General features: G+C 49.0%; 1 protein-coding gene across 2 annotated transcripts; it reads left to right on the top strand.

Moving 5' to 3' along the window:
* The first annotated feature begins 2730 nt into the window (after positions 1–2730).
* LOC118086127 (leucine-rich glioma-inactivated protein 1) lies at positions 2731–18638 on the top strand. Of its 2 annotated transcripts, none has more exons than XM_035117407.2 (9): positions 2731–3346; positions 5005–5076; positions 7318–7389; positions 8504–8575; positions 9012–9083; positions 10425–10594; positions 12779–12943; positions 14495–15069; positions 16500–18638. In XM_035117407.2, the coding sequence occupies exons 1-9, from the start codon at positions 3153–3155 to the stop codon at positions 16803–16805; spliced, it is 1698 nt and encodes a 565-aa protein (XP_034973298.2). In that variant the 5' UTR covers positions 2731–3152; the 3' UTR covers positions 16806–18638. The 2 variants fall into 2 exon arrangements, with proteins under 2 accessions (XP_034973298.2, XP_034973299.2); XM_035117408.2 differs by having other exon boundaries at positions 2732–3346; positions 14561–15069.
* Positions 18639–19110: the final 472 nt, after the last annotated feature.

The following is a 19110-nucleotide window of genomic DNA, read 5'->3' as shown; positions in this document are numbered from 1 at the left end:
TATTGTTTTGTGTTGTTTTAACTGTTTTTCTATACGTAACTGTTTTATGTATGTTTTCATCACACTGGAGGCACAATTTCTGTATACATTTTCTGTGAAATCTATCCTATTGCTACCCCTATTTGAATCACTAAGAACTAGGGATAGGAGGTGGAATTTGGTTCAGTTTGAATTTTAGTGCAAACCTACCTAATTTGCGCTTTCCAAAACAATATGCAAACCCAAACACAGCCATTGTTTAATATTCTTTGTGTACAAAATGCATACAATAGGAGAAAGGTGCATAAAACTGTATATAATTGTGAAAATAGCCAGGGGTGCCAACTTGAATAAAATATTGGGAAGCCCAGGTAAACCCCATCCCAAATAATCAATCACAAGATGCTGTGAATACCCATCATTTGAATGGCAATGCCCATCAACTTGGGGGTGGGGGCTCAAATATTTTATTGGATGGGGGCAAAGGGACCTTCGCCCCTAGGAGTTGGCTCCTACAAAAATAGAACACACATAAACTGCTTTAAAAAATGCATATATTAGGAGAAATTTGCACTAAAATACTGAGAAATTATCGTGAGGATTTTCAAAATGCAAACTGATGCAGAAATGTGGTGACCTGAAGACTGGGGGGGGGGGGGGGAGACAGAGAATCCAAAATTGATATATTCAGACCCATCTCTACCTAGACCAGTGTTTCTCAACCAGTGTGCCTCCAGATGTTTTGGGACTACAACTCCCATCATCCCTAGCTAGCAAGACCAGTGGTCAGGAATGATGGGAGTTGTAGTCCCAAAACATCTGGAGGCACACTGGTTGAGAAACACTGACCTAGACACAATAGAACATTTCTGCTAAACATTAGAAATACTGTAACTTCCTGGTGGTACCAGGTCTTTGACTATGGAGCTTGAAAGGTGGTGGACTCTCTCCTCATTCAAAAAAGTTAAGCAGACTCTAGATCAGGCATAGGCAAACTTGGCCCTCCAGATGTTTTGGGACTACAACTCCCATGATCCCTAGCTAACAGGACCAGTGGTCAGGGATGATGGGAATTGTAGTCCCAAAACATCTGAAGGGCCGAGTTTGCCTGTGCCTGATCTAGATGGTCAGCTAATGTTCCAAATACTATGATTGTTTTCAGAGTTGTTAAAGGCTATATCTAGCTTCTTCTTTTTTAAAGCAATGTACCCATGGAGTGTTGGACTTGACCTGAGAACAGGGGAAATTGGAGGAGACCCTCGATAAAGTACCATTTGGTGGGGCTGTTCATACGCCAGCAGGTCCCCTATAGATTATCCAGGTGGAAGCAGGAGCATCAGGGATCTGGGTCTTGGAACCTTCATTTAATTTCCCACAATGCCCTTGTTGTAGCATCACTCCAAGGCCCTGTGGGAAATTTACATGGCAGACCAAGCCACCTTTTCTAGAGTGGGGAGCAAAGGCAGGCCTCAGTGGTGAGTTTTTATGGGTCCCAGGCAGCTGCCTGGGGAGCATGCTAATGCCGTGGCTGCCTGGGGAGACCTGAGTTCAAATCCCCATTGGTTTGGTGGAATAAGGTTGGTTGCTAGCTGTGTGTGTGTGTGTGTGTGTGTGTGTGTGTGTGTGTGTGTGTGTGTGTTAATTTACACTTCCGGTAGGGAGTGTGAGATACAGACATGTGATTAATAGAATGAATACTGAACTCCTGTCCTGAGATCTAATTTCACACAAAGGAAGATCAGTCTTACACATATGATGTTTGTGAAGGCAACACCAGCTGTGCAGTTACAGGTAGGTAGCCGTGTTGGTCTGAGTCGAAGCAAAATAAAAAAATTCCTTCAGTAGCACCTTAAAGACCAACTAAGTTTATATTTTGGTATGAGCTTTCGTGTGCATGCACACTTCTTCAGATACACCAGCTGTGCAGTTAGATACTTTTACACTTTGGGGACATAATGCTCTCTCTCTCTCTCTCTCACACACACACACACACACTCACACACACACACACTCACACACCTGCTTTAGGTGGTAATATGTATTCAGAGGGCCAGCCCTACCATTAGGCAAAGTGAGGAGAATGCTGTTGGGGAGCAACAGCAGCTCCCTGGTTGTTCATCTTAAGCTCTAGGACCATCCTCCAGTGTATATGCTACATGGCCTTCCCTGCACTGAGCTGCTGTCTTCAGGTGCTGTGTGGAGGACACTATCCTGACACCAGTGCTGAAGATTCAGCAGCCAGGCTAGTCAACTTCTCAACACGAGAGAGGCCCTTATGTTGTCCTTTGCCTCAGGTGGCAAAACAACTTGGGCCAACCCTGCATTGGGGCCCCTCTTGCTCATTGCAGAAGAGCGTTAGAAGGGCCCTGCTTGGATCAGGCCCAAGGCCCAGCTTCTCCATCATCCTGTTCTGACAGTGGCCAGGCATATGTCTGTGGGAAATGGAGATGATACGCAGTTGCGATGGCTAGTGCTAGCCATTATCTGCCATGAATTAGTCCAATCCTCTTTTGAGCTAGCGGCCATCACTACCTCTAGCGGGAGCAATTTCCAGAGTTTTGATGTGCTGGGTGACAATAATTATTCCCCATCTCCTCCTTTCCCTCCAATCTCATTTGGCTCCCCGCTGTAGGTTGGTAGCTGTGCCAGCCGGGAGCTTGCATTCCTATTGGTTGGCATCTCCCCCCCCCCCCGTTTGTGTGTGTGTCTGTGTGTGCGCGCGTGTGTGCGCGTGTACACGCGGCGGTGATGTATCTGCGAAGACAAGAGCGGAGCAGAGAGAAAGGGAGGGAGGAGTGGAGAGGGAAACGGGTGCAACGGCTGCATGCACGTTAGAGGAATGGCTGTTTGGGGATAGATCTTTCCTACCAGCCCCAAATCGAAAGATCCGCAGGCGGCTGTAACCCGGGAGCCTCTGCGCCGCCGAAAGGGAGTCGAAAAGGGACCCATTGGCGGATCCAGGCGCAGGCTGCGGAGAGGGCGCCTTGCACGCCACCGCGGATACCGGCGAGACCATGACGGCGGGAGCGCGGAGCAAGGCGCTGCCGCCTCGGGATTAGAGCCCACGCGGACGCGGCCGGTCGCTTTGCGCGAGCGGGAAAGCAGAGCCTCCGCCGCCGGGAAGGCGCCCCGCCGGCCGGGCTGCTCGCCTGGGGCCCCTGCGAGGCTGGAGGATGGGCTGGCGCCTGGGGCTCGGCGGCGCCGGCGCTCCGCTGCTGCTGCTGTTGCTCCTGGCCGGGCCGGGCAGCGGCGGCCGAAAGTACCCCAAGCGCAAGTGCCCGGGGGGCTGCACCTGCTTCAAGGACACGGCCATCTGCGAGAGGGTCAAGGAGATCCCACGAGACCTGCCCCAAAACCTCTTCTCCCTGTAAGCAGCCTTCTCTCCGGGGTGCGGGTGCGGGGATTGGAGGCGGTCTTGGGGAATGTCGCCCCCCCCCCCACTCCATGCTGAAATCCCGCTTCCCTTTCCCTTACACGCAGGCCGAATACATGCATATCCTCCAGCACCCCTTGCTTGGAGAAGGTGGGCAGCAGGGGGTTAAAAAGGAGGTGATATGTAGGTAGATAGATAGATAGATAGATATAATTTGCTTAAATTTACACTTGATTCGGGGTGGCTCCGGTTCATTGAGAAGGGGCTGAGCAGGGCTAGGGGGTTCATCTCCTAAAAGTTTGGATTGAATAATTTAGAAGAGGGGGTGCTATCTACAGACCCCCTTGACTCCCCCACCCTCTCAATTTCACCTGGTTTCCCTGCCCCACCAGCCTTCGAAAAACAGCCCCTTAAGGATGGGTGAGGGACTCTCCCAAAAAGAAAGGTGAATGGCTCTCTCTTTTTTTCCTTTTTAAACTGCCCTCTCCTCCCCACATCGGAACCCTGGACATGGGGCTGGCGGCACCGTGGGGAGGGTTATTGCCTGGAAGAATCAGCAACCAGCCCTTGGGGTGTGCTCACCACCACCACCACCCTCCATTTCCCTCCCCGCCAATAGTTCTGGCTGGATGTCAGTTTTCCTGCTTGGCATCGTTTAGCATATTTATTCATTTCTAATTGCAAGATGATTTTTGGCAGCATGTAAAGGTGGATGCCCAGCTTCTTCCCTCCCCACATGGCTGTATGGTGCAGTGATGGTGGATCCTTGGCGGTTAGCTGTGGGGAATCTGGAAGGTTTCGGGGACCCAGCGCTTTGAACCGTGTGGGGGAGAAGAATCATCTCCTTCCCAAATTGTACTGGATTGGCGAGCCCAAGAATGTGCCCTCAGGGCCGTAGATCCCTTGCCTGTTCCCTAGAGCAACACCTCTAGGGGATGCTACACAGCCCGGCTGCTACCTCCAGCGGTGGCATCCAAACATCAGGACAAGAGTCTATCCTAGTATCTGAAGAAGTGTGCATGCACACGAAAGCTCATACCAATAACAAACTTAGCTGGTCTCTAAGGTGCTACTGGAAGGAATTTTTTTAAAAAATTGTTTAGTCTATCCTAGGTGTGCCTCAAGCGCCCCCCCCCCCCATGGACTGGAGAGATAACTTGCAGGTGAAAACATCTGCAGATCTCTCAGGGATTGCTCTGCTGTTGCAGAGATGCAGGCATGCAGCTCCCTGGAGACCCTTGGAAGTGAGTACAGGAACCATAGGTTGAAAAGCAATGTGTACTCCAGGAAAGCTTAGAGACATTCCACAGTAACACACTATCACTCTAGCTGCAGCATAAAAAACAGAGGCGGATTTCAGCTCAGCTCTCTCTGTGCAGCAATGAAGGGTTTTTTTAATGGGTGGTGGTGGGAAGATGGCAACGTTTGGGCTTTGAAAGGCTGATTTTTTGGAGTTCTGTGGTCAGGATGCTTCGGGGTTTGAGCTCCTTCAAGTCTGGGCAGGCTTAGTTTGGGGCTGACTGTGCCATCCTTCATGGGGCTTGCTGGTGCTGCCAGGCTCTCTGCAGCTGACATCTTTCCTCACATCATCCACTTTCCACCCCCCCCTCCTTTCTCTTTCCTCCCTCTCTCGCTCCTTCCTCTCTCTGCAGGTCTCTAATTCGCTCAGGATTCACCGAGATCTTAGCTGGCAGCTTTCAACAGGTGCCATCTCTCCAGCTGCTGTAAGGATTCCTGACACCTCGGTTGTGAGTGGTGTGTGTGGATAGACAATGCCTGGCATGCCTTTTGTTTTCTCCATGCGTGTGAGCCACATGAGAAGCTGCTCCTGTAAACCTCCCTTTCAGCCTGTGTGTCTCCCAGTTACGGTGAATCTCCTTAGGTTGATTTGTAATATTTCACTGCCTCTTGATTTGTTCGAGTGGATATGCACAGAGCAGCTGTGGGGAACCTTTGGCCCTCCAGATGTGACTGAGCTACAGCTGCCATCATCCCTGACCATGCTTGCTGTGTCTGATTGGAGTTGGCCTCTTGGGCTTGCCAATCAGAAGGTCGGCGGTTCGAATCCCCAAGACGGGGTGAGCTCCCGTTGCTCTGTCCCAGCTCCTGCCAACCTAGCAGTTTGAAAGCACACCAGTGCAAGTAGATAAATAGGTACCGCTGCGGCGGGAAGGCAAACGGCGTTTCCGTGCTCTCTGGTTTCCATCACAATGTTCAGTTGAGCCAGAAGCTCAATTTGTCTGTGGACAAATGCCGGCTCCCTCAGCCCGAAAGCAAGATGAGCACTGCAACCCCATACTTGCCCATAGTTCAGCCACATCTGGTGGCCCAAACGTTCTCCAGAAGTATGTGAATCTATCCACCAAGCTGTCTTCTCTAGCCCAACCTGGTGGCCTGCAAATGTTTTGGGCTCCATCATCCCTAACCATTGGCCATGGTGGATTGGGGCTGATGGGAGTTAGAGTCCAACAACATTTGGAGGACAACAGGTTTGGAAGGCTGGTTTAGTCAATTTGTCAGTTAGAAAGGTCATTGGAAAGCAGTAAAAGGTGCTCAGGGAATTTGTTATACACATTTTTATTTTTATACAAGTAACATTGCAAAAGAGGCATTCCCTTCAGTGTAAGAGACATCAGGCAGAATGCCTCTCCAAAAACAATGTCTGTTGCAATTTTAAAAAATGCTTCTCTTTGGAACAAACATTATCTTTCTGCAAATTAATGCAGATTTCATCAACTCATCAATCAGTTAATTGGCTTAAACTTGAACCATTAATCAACAATAGCAGCCCTGAAATTGATCTGCCTTATCAGTGACTGTTTGCAGATGCTCCTGTGAGTGTGGATTTCAGGAGGGAACTTGTACCCTTTCACGAGATCGGGATTGTGGGTTAGTGCCGACACTTGATTTTGCGGTACATGTGATGGTGTCCGTTGGGTGTGTCTGTTTGTGCCCCCCCGTGAGCATGTCTTTCTCACATCTGTGCAATTGTATTTGTACATATTCACGGAGACTTGCTTGTGCCCTACTTCTGCTTAAGGGGTGGGTGAGAGAATCTCACGCACCGCAAGCAGAGCCAAGTGGGATGGAAATAGTGAGTAGAGGCCTTCATTCCAATCTGCAGTGGTGCAGGGTGGAGGAAGCTTCTCATTGGCATGGTGGCAGTGCTTAAGATAGAGGGGGGGTACTCATATGAATCCAGAACCTTAGTTCTGGAAGCTCCCTAACTGCAGGTGTGTGGATAGAAATGGCCCACACATGTTCTACAGAGAAATGCATGTTCTGCGCATGCTCCAAGTCACTGTTTTCTCTGTCATTCTGTCACATTTTCCAACCTTGGTCCCTTGGGTTGAAGAACAGATTTGTTTGGGGGCCAAAACACTGCTGAGCCTTGGATGTAGCCTGGGGCAGATGCCACCCCCAATCAAGTAAAACAATAGAAATACTTAACTAACTGACCAATCACTTCGGTTCTGCCCCCCCCCCCAAAGTCTCGCCCCCACAATAGAAATCCTGGCTATGCCCATGTGCTGAGCTCTAGCTAATGACAAGAGCGGGGGGGGGGGGCTGGCTGGTGCAGGATGCTCTGGCATAACACTGGGCACCCCACTAGATCTCTCCATTACAGCTAAGGGGTGATTGGTAGGCCACTTTCCTTCCTGATGACCTTCCTCCCAGCTGCGGGTAGACCAAGGTCTTGGTACTAGTGGGATAGCTCCCCACTGAGTCCTCATTCACCCACCATATGAACACCAGATTGTGAGTGTGCTTTAACTCTATTGTATGGCAGCGAGTAAACCTTGTTACCATGCCCTCCCAAACCTAGAGGGCACCTTGATGCAAGATGCAGCTCTTTGGGATGCAAGCCCTGCTCCCTGTCTTCCATCCCAGACTTGGTTACCGTCCCCGCCGTATGCCCCAGTGTCTGACCTGCCTGCTTCTTCCCCCAATCCCCCAACCCCTAGCTTGATCACTTACAACTCCCTGGAACTGATCGGGGACGACGCCTTTGTGGGACTCATACACCTGGAGTACTTGTGAGTGTGCAAGGGGGGGCATCAGGGGAGGGTTGGGGGCAGCCATGCGCGTTGGGGGTGGGGTGGAGTGGGGTGAGGCATAAATGACCCAGGAGGGTAAGGCGTTGGGTTGGATATTTGGGGCGAGGTTGAGTCACTTTAGGAGGTGAATCCATATTAAAAGAGGACAGGCAACTTATTAAAGATCTTCCTAGTCGACTAATCTCCTAGGTTTTAATTTTTTTTAACTTAATCTTGGCTTAACTTTAGTTACACTTCCATAGACCACATAGGTGAATTTTTTGAAAGGAAACATGTTGTTTTAAATGTGCATAATGGTCTGATTTAATAAATTAATAGAAATTATGCATATTTACATAAATAATATAAGGCTAATTAAACAATCTCTATGACCTTTTAAACTGGGGGTGGGGCGCATTGGTTTTGTTTGTTGTTATGGTATGTATTTATGTGCTTTTATATTGTAAACTGCCCTTTGATCTTCGGATGAAGGGTTGTATAGAAACTTAATATAATAATAATAATAATAATAATAATAATAATAATAATAATAGTGAAAGATAGGTTTGCAACCTCTTTCGGCTAGTTCAGATGTGACACCAAACCAGATGTGGTACCAAGAACCGTGTAAATGAGCCTCTGTGCTTGCACATTCGTTACACCTTCCACACTGCTCCTCACACTCTCTGGTTTCCTTCTGATGTAGCAGAAATCCACAGTTTGCTGTTACATCCGAACTGGGGAAACCATGAATTGCCTTAACAAACCAGGAATGCAAACCTGGTCCAAAACTGTGGTTTGTAGGAAAACTGTGGCTTACACCAAGCATGGATTGGTCTGGTTCAGGCCATTAAACTATAGTTTGCCACTAAGCCAGAAGCAAGAGAGGAATTCAGAGTGTGAGAGAGGTGAGATAGGAAGGTATGAGCCACTGTGCCTGGATCCAACACATACAGGTTTTATAGATAAGACTTGCTTCTAACCCCCTGCTCCATCCCTTGAAGCCATGAATATCACCATTAAACTTCTGAGACTGGCTACCTTGTTTCCCCTTTAGTTGTCCCTCCACTGCTGTCTTCCTCATTTGTGACTTAATTGTTCTTTCCACTTGCAGGTTCATTGAGCAAAACAGGCTCGAAGCAATCTCTAAGAACGCCTTCCGAGGTCTCAAGAACCTCCTCTACCTGTGAGTGATTTTTTTTTTGACCCACTCCTAATCCCAGTCTAGCCCTTATCACAGACCCAAACAACCTCACTTCCCAACATGGCATCCAGCTGCCCCACATCTCCATACTTGCCCTCTCCTTCTCTCCACCTTACACTTCCTTGCATTTCCCCCAAACACCAGATTTCCATATGATGTTGGATTCCAGCTCCCAGCATCCCCGGAACATTATCATCATCCCTCACTGCTCCCAACACCCCCAAATCCAACTCCCATCATTCCTGACCAGTAGCAAAAGGTCTTTTGCAGACCCTGTTGGTTCCTAAAACATATCCCCTTTATTTAAACTATGTTTCCTTCCCTTCCACCGCAATGTTCTCTTTCCCCAGCCCTGCAAACTAAGGATGTGTACGTCGCCTTCCTTCTAAGTGTCTCACCGCCTTTCTCTTGCCCACAGGAATTTGGCTAACAATAACTTGCAGACCTTACCAAGGAACCTGTTCCAGGGATTAGATGCTTTGACTTCAGTGTGAGTGTGGGGCTAGGGGGGAGGAGGGTTGTGGGTATGGAGCACATGGGGGATGTAGGGCGCTTTCAGGCAGTCACTAATTTTGGGTGGGATTCAGTCGCTTCCTGGCAAATTCAGGTTGCCACCATTAGAGTTGGTTGGGTGGCCTTGTGCTATTAACCCCCTTCCCTCAAAAGATCAGACGTCTTGCCATAATAAAAGTGAGGGAGAAATGCATGAGAAAGCACAGGACAATATTTGCTTTGGCACAAGGTCATCTAACCTCCTCACAAACAAGTCAGAAGGAATGCTCTTGAAATAGCTAACGTTGTCTAACAGCTTAACATGAGTCGACAGTGTGATGCAGCAGCAAAAAACAAAACAAAACCCCTAATGCTGTACTTCATCATCAGAAGTATAGGGAAGTCATATTCTGCCTTGGTCAGACCACGCCTGGAGTATTGTGTCCAGTTCTGGGCGCCACAATTTTAAAAGGGTATTGACAAGCTGGAATGTATGCAGAGGAGGGTGACCAAGAAGATCGAGAGTCTGGAAACCAAGCCTTATGAGGAATGGTTGAAGGAGCTGGGTATGTTTAGTCTGGATAAGAGGAAATACGATAGGTATCTTCAAATACCTCAAGGACTGTCATATGGAAGATGGAACAATCTTGTTTGCTCCTGCTCCGGACAGTGGCTTCACGTTAGTGTACAAGAAAGGAGATTCCGACTGAACATTAGGAAGAACTTTCTGACAGTCTCCTTCCTTGGAGGTTTTAAAGCAAAGGTTGGATGGCCATCTGCCACGGATGCAGGGGGTGGAATTCCATCTAAAACTACAATTCTTGGATTCAAAGTGCTCATGGTGATTCAGATACCTCTCTGCTGCTGGCAAGGAGTGCAGTCAAAAGCGCATTGGAGTCTCTTGCAAAGGAGAGCCAAAGGGGAGGACCTAATGTCACAAGCTCCGCATGGGTGGAGATTAATTTGCTCGGCTAATTGTGGGCCCAATTGCTGAAGCAGCGACAGTTTTCAAAACAGTGCCACCCTAAGCTATGTTCACCATCCTGACCTAATTACAAAAGGATGCAAAAGTTGACTATGCTGTAAGAGGGGAGGGAGCAAGGCTGGGGCAGGGAGGGGAAGAGAAGAGGGCAGGGATAGCCAACATGGTGCTCTTCAGAAGCTTTTGAATGGCAACTCCATAAAATTGTAGAATTGGAAGGGACCCTGAAGGTCATCTAGTCGAACCCTCAGCAATGCAGGAATCTAATCTAACAATGATAACACTGGCTGGCCCTAGGTCCACATTTCGGCTGCCCTCAGCCTAGTGCTGGTCCCAAAGTGGCTTCTCTCCCGGCAGGGACTTGCGGGGAAACGCTTTCCACTGCGACTGCAAACTCAAATGGCTGGTGGAGTGGCTCGGCGAGACCAACGCCCAGGTGGAGCCCATGGAGTGCCGGTCACCGCCGGAGCTGAACCGCACCAAAATCAGCGAGCTCCGCCCTGCAGGCTTCAACTGCATCACCACAGGTAGGTCATCGCTTTCTCCCCTGTGCTCCGCCCCCCCCCCCGGAAGAGGATCCCCACCACCACCTTCGCAGAGGCGGAGGAAGGGGGGCGGTGGAGGCGGCCCGGCCCGGGTGTCACCACAGGGTGTGTGTGACAGAATGACTCACTGCAGGGTCTGCAGCGTACTGGAGCCACGCACCTCTCCTGGGAGTGACGTGGTGGCTTGGGTGCCCGCAGGCTCCGCGCTACCCCAAACGGTCCACCCGCCGCCTCCCCCTCAACTGTAGGGTGGCTGAGTGGGAGGAGGCAGGCAGACTCCTTGGAGGCCCCGTGGAGCGTCCTGCCCTGGCTGGCCCCGCCCCACAGGTGCCCAATCAGCTTGCTCCACTGCTAATTTTGTAAACCACTTTTGGGTCTTGTCTGATGCAAAGCAGTATATAAAAACGCAAAATAAACAAGAAACCCCACCCGCTACAGTTCTTTTGGGATTCCCTGGCCTCTTATTCTAGCCCCTCCAGTCTGTTCTCTTCTGCCGCTCTCCTGTCATTGCTTTCACCAGGAGTGCCAGCTTGGCTCCGAGACCGTGGGTACTCTGAGCCATGGATCGTGCATGGCCCTGGCACCGAAATTTGTGGATGCGGGAATTTTATGGGTGCTCGGGCACCCAGGGCCCCAGGGAGTTGGCACCCATGGTTTTCACATATAGTAGGTGTGTGCTGATTGAGGAGTCAGGTTGCCCTCCCATCAGATGTCAAGGAGATGAAGAACTACACATCTTTTAGAAGACATCTGAAGGCAGCCCTGTATCAGGAAGTTTTTTATCTTTGACATTTTATTATGTTTTTACTTTATATTTTATATTTTGCTGGAAGCCGCCCAGCCAGATGGGTATGGTATAAATCAGGGGTGGCCAACTTCCAAGAGACAGTGATCTACTCACAGAGTTAAAAACTGGCAGTGATCTACCCCCTTTTTGGAGTTCAGGTCAAAGCTGATGAGCTCTTTTGCTTTTTTTTAGGAAGGAGGAAGACCCATTTGGGGGGGGGTTCAGGTTGAAATTGTTGAACTTTTTATAGGGAGGGAGGGGAAAGCCACGTTTTTTAGGGGTCCAGGGCAAAAATGTTGAGCTTCTTGGGGGCCCCCAGTGATCTACCACAGATGTCCAGTGATCTACTGGTAGATCACGATCTACCTGTTGGACGTGCCTGGTATAAATGATGTTGTTGTTGTTGTTGTTGTTGTTGTTGTTTGTTGTTTTCAGCTTCATCTTGCATTCCAGGCCCTGCTTGTGGGATTCTTAATGGCACCTGGTTTGGGATACTGGACTCAAATACTTGAGGGGTTTGCACCTCATGACGTTGGTGGACTCCAACTCCCATCAGCCCAGCCAGGATGGCCAGCAGTTAGGGATGATGGGATTTGTAGTCCAGGATTATCTGGAGAGTCACAGGTTCCTCACCCCTGAGATAAGCCTTTTGGTCTGATCTAGGATGACTCCTTTTATGGTTCTTAGGTTCTTCATGGGTGACAAACATGATCAAGATTATGCATGGTGTAGGGGGAAAGAGGATAGAGGAGAAGCATTTCTCCTTTCAAATCACTAGAACAGGGTTTCCCAAACTTGGGTCTCCAGCTGCTTTTGGATTACAGTTCCCATCATTCCAGGCCACTGGTCCTGTTAGCTTGGGATGATGGGAGTTGTAGTCCAAAAACAGCTGGAGACCCATGTTTGAGAAACCCTGCACCAGAAGTTGGGATTGTCCAATTGAATTTATGGGGCATCAGTGCAGGGCAGACCAAAGGAAACACTTTTGTCACCTGGTGGGATTTGCCACCATGAGATGTGGTGGCCATGGCTCTAGGTCAGGGGTGGCCACCTCCCAAGAGACTCTGATCTACTCACAGAGTTAAAAACTGGGAGTGATCTACCCCCTTTTGGAGAGATTAGAAAGAGTTCTGAGAGGCAGATAAAGAAAGGTGTCATTCAGCCCTTGTGCCTGAGGGTTTAAAAGCAGTACTGTAAATAAATACATTGAGCCTGTGATGTGGGTGGGTGGATGTTTAAGGCAAGCCTGGGGAACATGCCCTTATTGATTAATAGTGTTTCAGCCAGCTGAGTTGTCCCCACTCAGGACAGTTGAAACAAATAAAAGCAGAGGAGGTCCTTTCCTCTTCTAGTTCTAACCTCCACCCTCTTTCCTGCAGACCTTGTTCTCTTCGACACGCTACCTGAGCAGTCACTCTCGGTAGAAACCTTCATGAACAACAAGGAACAGAACTTGGTCATTGCCCAGCCCTTCACTGGACGCTGCAGCTTCTTGGAGTGGGACCACGTGGCTGGGAAATTCCGCACCTATGCTAGCATTAACGGTGAGCTATGCACACACTTCCTCTCCTGACTCTATCAGAGGCCCTGTCTTACATCCTGGGAGGCAGAAGAGCTTTAGCCCAGTGGTAGGGCATCGGCTTTACATGCCAAAGGTCCTTGGTTCAATCCCTGGCATCTCCAGGTAGGGCTGGGAAGGTTCCCTTACCAAAATCCCTGGAGAGCTGCTGTCAATCATCGCAGACAATCCTGGGCTAGATGGTCAGAAAGTAAAAGCGGTTTTCTGTGCTCCTTATTTGTGGGCAAGGTCAGCAACAATACATGAGTGTGGGAGAAAGCATGCAAAGAGTAGCTTGAGAGTCAATGTTTGTAGGAAGGCTCATTGTGTCCCAGGTGCAGCAAGGGAAGAACCTCCTCTGATGTAGCTGCTAGTGTTAAATAGGCTGGCTGGGGTTTGAGGTGTGAGGCCAGGGATGGCGAACCTGTTCACACACTCCCAGAAACTGTTGGACTCCAATTTCCATAAGCCCTTGCCTGCATGGCCAATGGTCAGACATGGTGAGAGTTGTAGCCCAGCAACATCTGGGGGAATGCAAGTTCCCTACCTGTGTTCTTTGGTTCACTTGTGTTTTTATCCTCTAAGAAACCGATTACAGTGGTACCTCTACTTACGAATAACTCTACTTACGAATGTTTCTACTTACGAATGGAGCTCCGTCCGCCATCTTGGATGGGTTTAGATAAGATTTTTTCTACTTACGAATTTTTAGATAGGGTTGTTTCGACTTACGAATTTTTTCTCCCAATGCAGTCCTATGGGATTCTATTTACATTTTTTTTCGACTTACGAATGTGCATTCGGAACACATTAAATTCGTAAGTAGAGGTACCACTGTAGATCATTAGGGATGGGCGCTATATCATCCAGTTTGAGATCCGTATCGTGATATAGGCTTCATAAATTTTGACTTGGCAATATATCGTGAATCATGATTTTTGTGTGTGTGTGTGTGCCATGCAAAAATCACAATGCGGGGGAAAACCGTGAAGCCAGCCAATGTCTTTACATAGCTCCATCCTTATTTCAGACATCGTGATATATAAATAGAGATAGACATAGAGATAGATAGATAAATAAATAAATAAATATATATAAATATATCACAATGTATATATTGTGGCAATATATCACGATGTTGAAAACCAGATATCGCCCAGCCCTAAAGATCATTCATGTTTCCCTTCTTTTGGAAGCCAGAGAAGACTTCCACGTCTCTGTAGTATGACACTGAACACTTGCCCTCTAGGGATGCCAGACTCAATAGAGGACAGGACTTCTGTGCCTTTAATTGCCCTGCTCTCTTTTGAGTCTGGAAACCTTAAAGAGAAACCAGCAGACCCTTTGCTTGGAAATTAAACAAAGGGACTGCTGGTTTCTCTTTAAGGTTTCCAGACTCAAAAGAGAGCAGGGCAATTAAAGGCACAGAAGTCCTGTCCTCTATTGAGTCTGGCAACCCTATTGCCCACCCACCCGCCATTTTGTCTGTGTTCCATTGGGCCTGTTTCTCCATAGCTGCTGTTTCTTTCAACTGTAGCCTCTCTAACATCACGCAAAGGAGCAGGTCACCATTCGTTCTCTCCACACCGTCTCCACTTCCTAGGCTCGTCCACGGTGGTCTGCAAACCCCTGGTGATCGACGGCCACCTCTTTGTGGTCGTGGCTCAGCTGTTTGGAGGCTCGCACATCTACAAGCGGCATGAAGCGGCGGCGGGGGGCTTCGTGCACATGCAGGCCATCGACGGCTCCCGCATCCGGAAGCCCAACGACATTGAGGTCTTCCACGTGGAGGGAGACTGGTATTTCATCATGGCCGACAGCTCCAAGGCTGGCTCCACTACCCTGTATCGCTGGAACGGGCATGGCTTCTACTCGCATCAGTCTCTGCACGCCTGGTATCGCGACACAGATGCCGAGTTCCTGGAGATTGCTGGCAAACCCCACCTCATCTTGGCCAGCAGCTCTCAGCGCCCCGTTGTCTACCAGTGGAATAAGCAGCAGTTTGTCCGCCGCACGGACATCCCTGACATGGACGATGTCTATGCCGTCAAGCACTTCAAAGTCAAGGAGGATGTCTACGTTTGCCTGACCCGATTCCTTGGTGACTCCAAGGTGAGGCTGGCGGAATCGTCACCAAGTTCCAATTTGCTTCTCAGTAGGACAGGTGGGGGGGAATCTTTGGCCTTCCAGATGTTGCTACAGCTGCAATCCCCATCAGCCCCAGCAAAGCATGGGCATTGGCGGTTGTAGTTGAGCAATGCCTAGAGCAGGGTTTCCCAACCTTGGATCGCTCAAGCTGTTGTTGGACTACAACTCCCATCATCCCTAGCTAACAGGGCCCATGGTCAGGGATGATGGGAATTATGGTCTTAAAACAGCTGGAGACCTAAGTTTGGGTAACACTGGTTTAGACGGCCTGGGTTTCTTCATCCATGTAGTAGGGGAATGTGCTTATGCTCAGTGAAAAGGTGTTGAAGCTGTCCTTGGTCCACTCTCATTTACAGCACCGCATGTTTCTTAATGTTGAGGTGTGGTGGGTGTTGAACCTGGCAGCCTAGAGGTAAAGGAAGCCATGAGCAGGGAAGTAAATATGGAGTGTTCCTTAAGTCTGCTTTCAGACACATTAGGCTGCATTAATAGAACCACAGTTTCCAAGCCACGGCAAAGAAATAATGCCACTTATTCCACATTAACCAGACCTCATCTGATGTAAAGTGCCCATTTCTGGGTGCTGCACATTAAGAAATTAGCAGACAAATTGGTCGCGGTTCAGAGGAGGGCAGTGAAGGTGGTCCTGTGTTGAAGAAACTGAGTGTGTTTAGAATGGAGACTATGATATGGAAGCATCTTCAAACACCTGTAGCGCTTTATACAGAAAAGAACCAAGGGTGGTTCTTTATGCGAGGGAGTAAGGAGCTACCCAGGCACAAGGCCTACCCTTGACCCAATAAACCATGGCTTATCAGTCCAAAACCCATCAGTTCCCTACATGGCACGACCCAAACTTTAGTGACTAGTAAGAAATGAATTTGTTATCCTGTCCTGGTCCAAAGTACATCAATCACACAGTTCTTGGCTTAATTAGAAATAGGATATGATAATAAAATAATAATTATTTTAATTAATTAATAATTAATAATTAATACTAAATAATAATATTTATACCCCACCCATCTGGCTGGGTTTCCCCAGCCACTCTGGGCAGCTCCCAACAAAATATTAAAAATACAATAAAGCATCAAACATTAAAAGTTTCCCTAAACAGGGCTGTCTTCTAAAAGTCAGATAGTTGTTTATTTCCTTGACATCTGACGGGAGGGCATTCCACAGGGCAGGTGCCACTACCAAGAAGGCCTCACTTCTCGCAGTGAGGGAACTGCCAATAGGCCCTCGGAGCTGGACCTCAGTGTCCGTTGGGGGTGGAGATGCTCCTGCAGGTATCCTGGGCCGAGGCCGAGGATATCCAACCCTGTGTTGCACTTTGCTGGAGTCTCCATGTTCCCAAGGGCACCTGAGCTCACGTTGCTCTCTGCCACCCGCAGGTGATGCACTGGGATGGCTCCATGTTCCGAGATGTCCAGCAGATGCCTTCTCGTGGCTCCATGGTCTTTCAGCCGCTGAGCATCGCCGGTTACCGCTACGCCTTCCTAGGCAATGACTACTCCTTCAGCAAAGTGTACCTCTACGACCCCGTCACAGGGCTCTTCCAGCACTTCCAAGAGCTGAGCACCCAGGCCCCGCGCTCCTTTGCCCACCTCAGCATCGACAACCAGGACTTCCTCATCGCCTCCAGCTTCAAGGGCCAAACGCATATCTACCGGCATGTCATCAACGATCAGAGTGCCTGAGCCTGGCGGTGGTGGGGTTGGGGGTGTCAAGGATAAGAGGCAGCCACCATGGGGAGAGGAAGGGCAGGAGAGGAGACGGCCCCTGGAGGAAGTGCAGTGCCAGAGGCAACTACTAGGAAGGCAGTACAGGAAGCAAGACGCTGCTGAGAGTGCAATTCTCCAGCGGCAGAGAAGGGTGGAGAGGACTGGGTAACAGCTAGCCAGTGGGTGGAAGGCAGGCAAACTGAACAGCCACAATTCACTAGCATGTGAAAGTAATGGCAACGGGAACAGTCCACAGAATGCTTTTTAAAAAAACAAAAAACTGCTAGAACAAAGGATGCTGGAGATTGCAGGACCAAAAGCCCACAATGCTTTGCAGTGGGGCTAAACTGAGCATCTTCACAGATGGGGGCGTGCAGATTTGGAGAAGCAAACCTTGCTTTAAATCAATCCAAATTTTGTTCCTGGCCGTCGTCGTCGTCGCTCCCCCCCCCCAGCTTAAAGCATGGATGCTCTCCATTTAAATACCTTTTCTCCTCACTAACGTGAATGAAGGCTTGTGTTTTCCCTCCCCATGACAACTTTTATTGTCTTTTTTAAAAGGGTTCAGTGCAAACCATTACCTACCCCTTGCTTATTTTCTCTGCTTGCTTGTTGTTTTTACTACAAATTACTTCCCCTCCTTTTCAAATGCATGGTTGATTGTTTTTTAAATAAAATTTGTGCAATCCAGCAAAAGGTAAGCTGCAACCCTATACAGTGGTACCTCGGTTTGCAAACGCAATCCATTCCGCGGAGGCGTTCGCTTGCCGAAGGCACACTTCTGCACTTGCGTGCGCTACACAGATCACATCTGTGCATCCGACGCCGCGGAACCCGGATGTAAACACTTCCGGGTCCGCGGCGTTCATAAACAGAGGTTTTCGTGAATGGAGGTAGGCGTAAACCGAGGTTCCACTGTACAGTGGTACCTCGGTTTATGAACACAATTGGTTCCGGAAGTCTGTTCATAAACTGAAGCGAGCTTTCCCATTGAAAGTAATGGAAAGTGAATTAATCCGTTCCAGATGGGTCCGCAACCGAAAATTCGTAAACTGAGGTGTTCGTAAACCGAGGTTCCACTGTACCCACTTATCTGGGAGCATGACCCGTGGAACATCAATGGGACCTACATCTGGGTCTAGGATTGCACTATGTCTTTGAAATCCATGACATTTAATCGGCCGCTGCAAAGTCCCATTCTAGGTTTCCATTGAGACAAACTGCAGAATTCCATGTATAGTTCTATGGAAGCAAGTGTCAATGGCATTCAATGAGACACCTGCAATTATTGACTGCTGGGTTGCAACAAATGTGTTTTTAATGGCCATTTTCAGTCTTACGATTTTTTGAATACTTTTAGGCACTACAGGGTGTCTGGTTCTTAAAGCACAACTAAAGCACAAGCTTAGCTTTCAAGCACATGAGGTATCTTTGCTCCTCTTGATGTGGGTCAGGGGGAGAAAGCCAAGGGGGCACAGGGTAGGCTGACTCATTGATAGGATGGGTGAGCAGAGGAGACTAACAGAACTGGGAAAGGCTCCAGGGAGATCTGCCATGCATCTTAAGTACAGCATTTATCCTTTTACCTGTAAATAACCAGCATGTTGTTCAAATCCATCAACCTTCTTCCAGTAGTGGGCAGCACTGGGCTACAAGGAGTACATGCTCTTACTGGAATCGTGAGGCTATTGAGCTGGCATCACGTGGGCAGAGATTGTTTCTCCGACAAGAGGCAGACCGCCTTCTTCTTCTGTCTCCTATTCATGACGTGGGGTCCCACAACATACGAGCAATGTAAATAATAATAAAAAATAGTATATTGTTTGTGGGCTCATGAGTAGTATTGATTGCTGTGCGCCTGCTTCCCAACCGCAACAGGTGGGTTGTGCCAGAAATCATATCAAGGGGGGGGGGGATGCCCAGCGCAACCATACTGTGCTGCCAGGTTTGTTGCATGCTAGACTCCATGGGAGGGACCCAGGTGGCGCTGTGGGCTAAACCACTGAGCCTAGGGCTTGCTGATCAGAAGGTCGGCGGTTCAAATCCCTGTGACGGGGTGAGCTCCCGTTGCTCGGTCCCAGCTCCTGCCAACCTAGCAGTTCGAAAGCACATCAAAATGCAAGTAGATAAATAGGAACCGCTACAGCGGGAAGGTAAACGGCATTTCCATGTGCTGCTCTGGTTTGCCAGAAGCGGCTTTGTCATGCTGGCCACATGACCTGGAAGCTATACGCCGGCTCCCTCGGCCAATAATGCGATATGAGCGCGCAACCCCAGAGTC

Source organism: Zootoca vivipara, chromosome 6 (genome assembly GCF_963506605.1).
Source record: "Zootoca vivipara chromosome 6, rZooViv1.1, whole genome shotgun sequence".
In the NCBI taxonomy this organism is placed as follows: domain Eukaryota; kingdom Metazoa; phylum Chordata; class Lepidosauria; order Squamata; family Lacertidae; genus Zootoca; species Zootoca vivipara.
The sequence above is the reverse complement of the archived record's forward strand: the minus strand, read 5'-3'. Positions and strand labels throughout refer to the sequence as shown.

Coding starts and splice junctions, on each gene's coding strand:
- LOC118086127 (XM_035117407.2), top strand. CDS start 3,153: ATGGGCTGGCGCCTGGGGCTCGGCGGCGCCGGCGCTCCGCTGCTGCTG. Junction 3,347..5,004: donor CCCCAAAACCTCTTCTCCCT/GTAAGCAGCCTT, acceptor CTCTCTCTGCAG/GTCTCTAATTCGCTCAGGAT. Junction 15,070..16,499: donor GATTCCTTGGTGACTCCAAG/GTGAGGCTGGCG, acceptor TGCCACCCGCAG/GTGATGCACTGGGATGGCTC.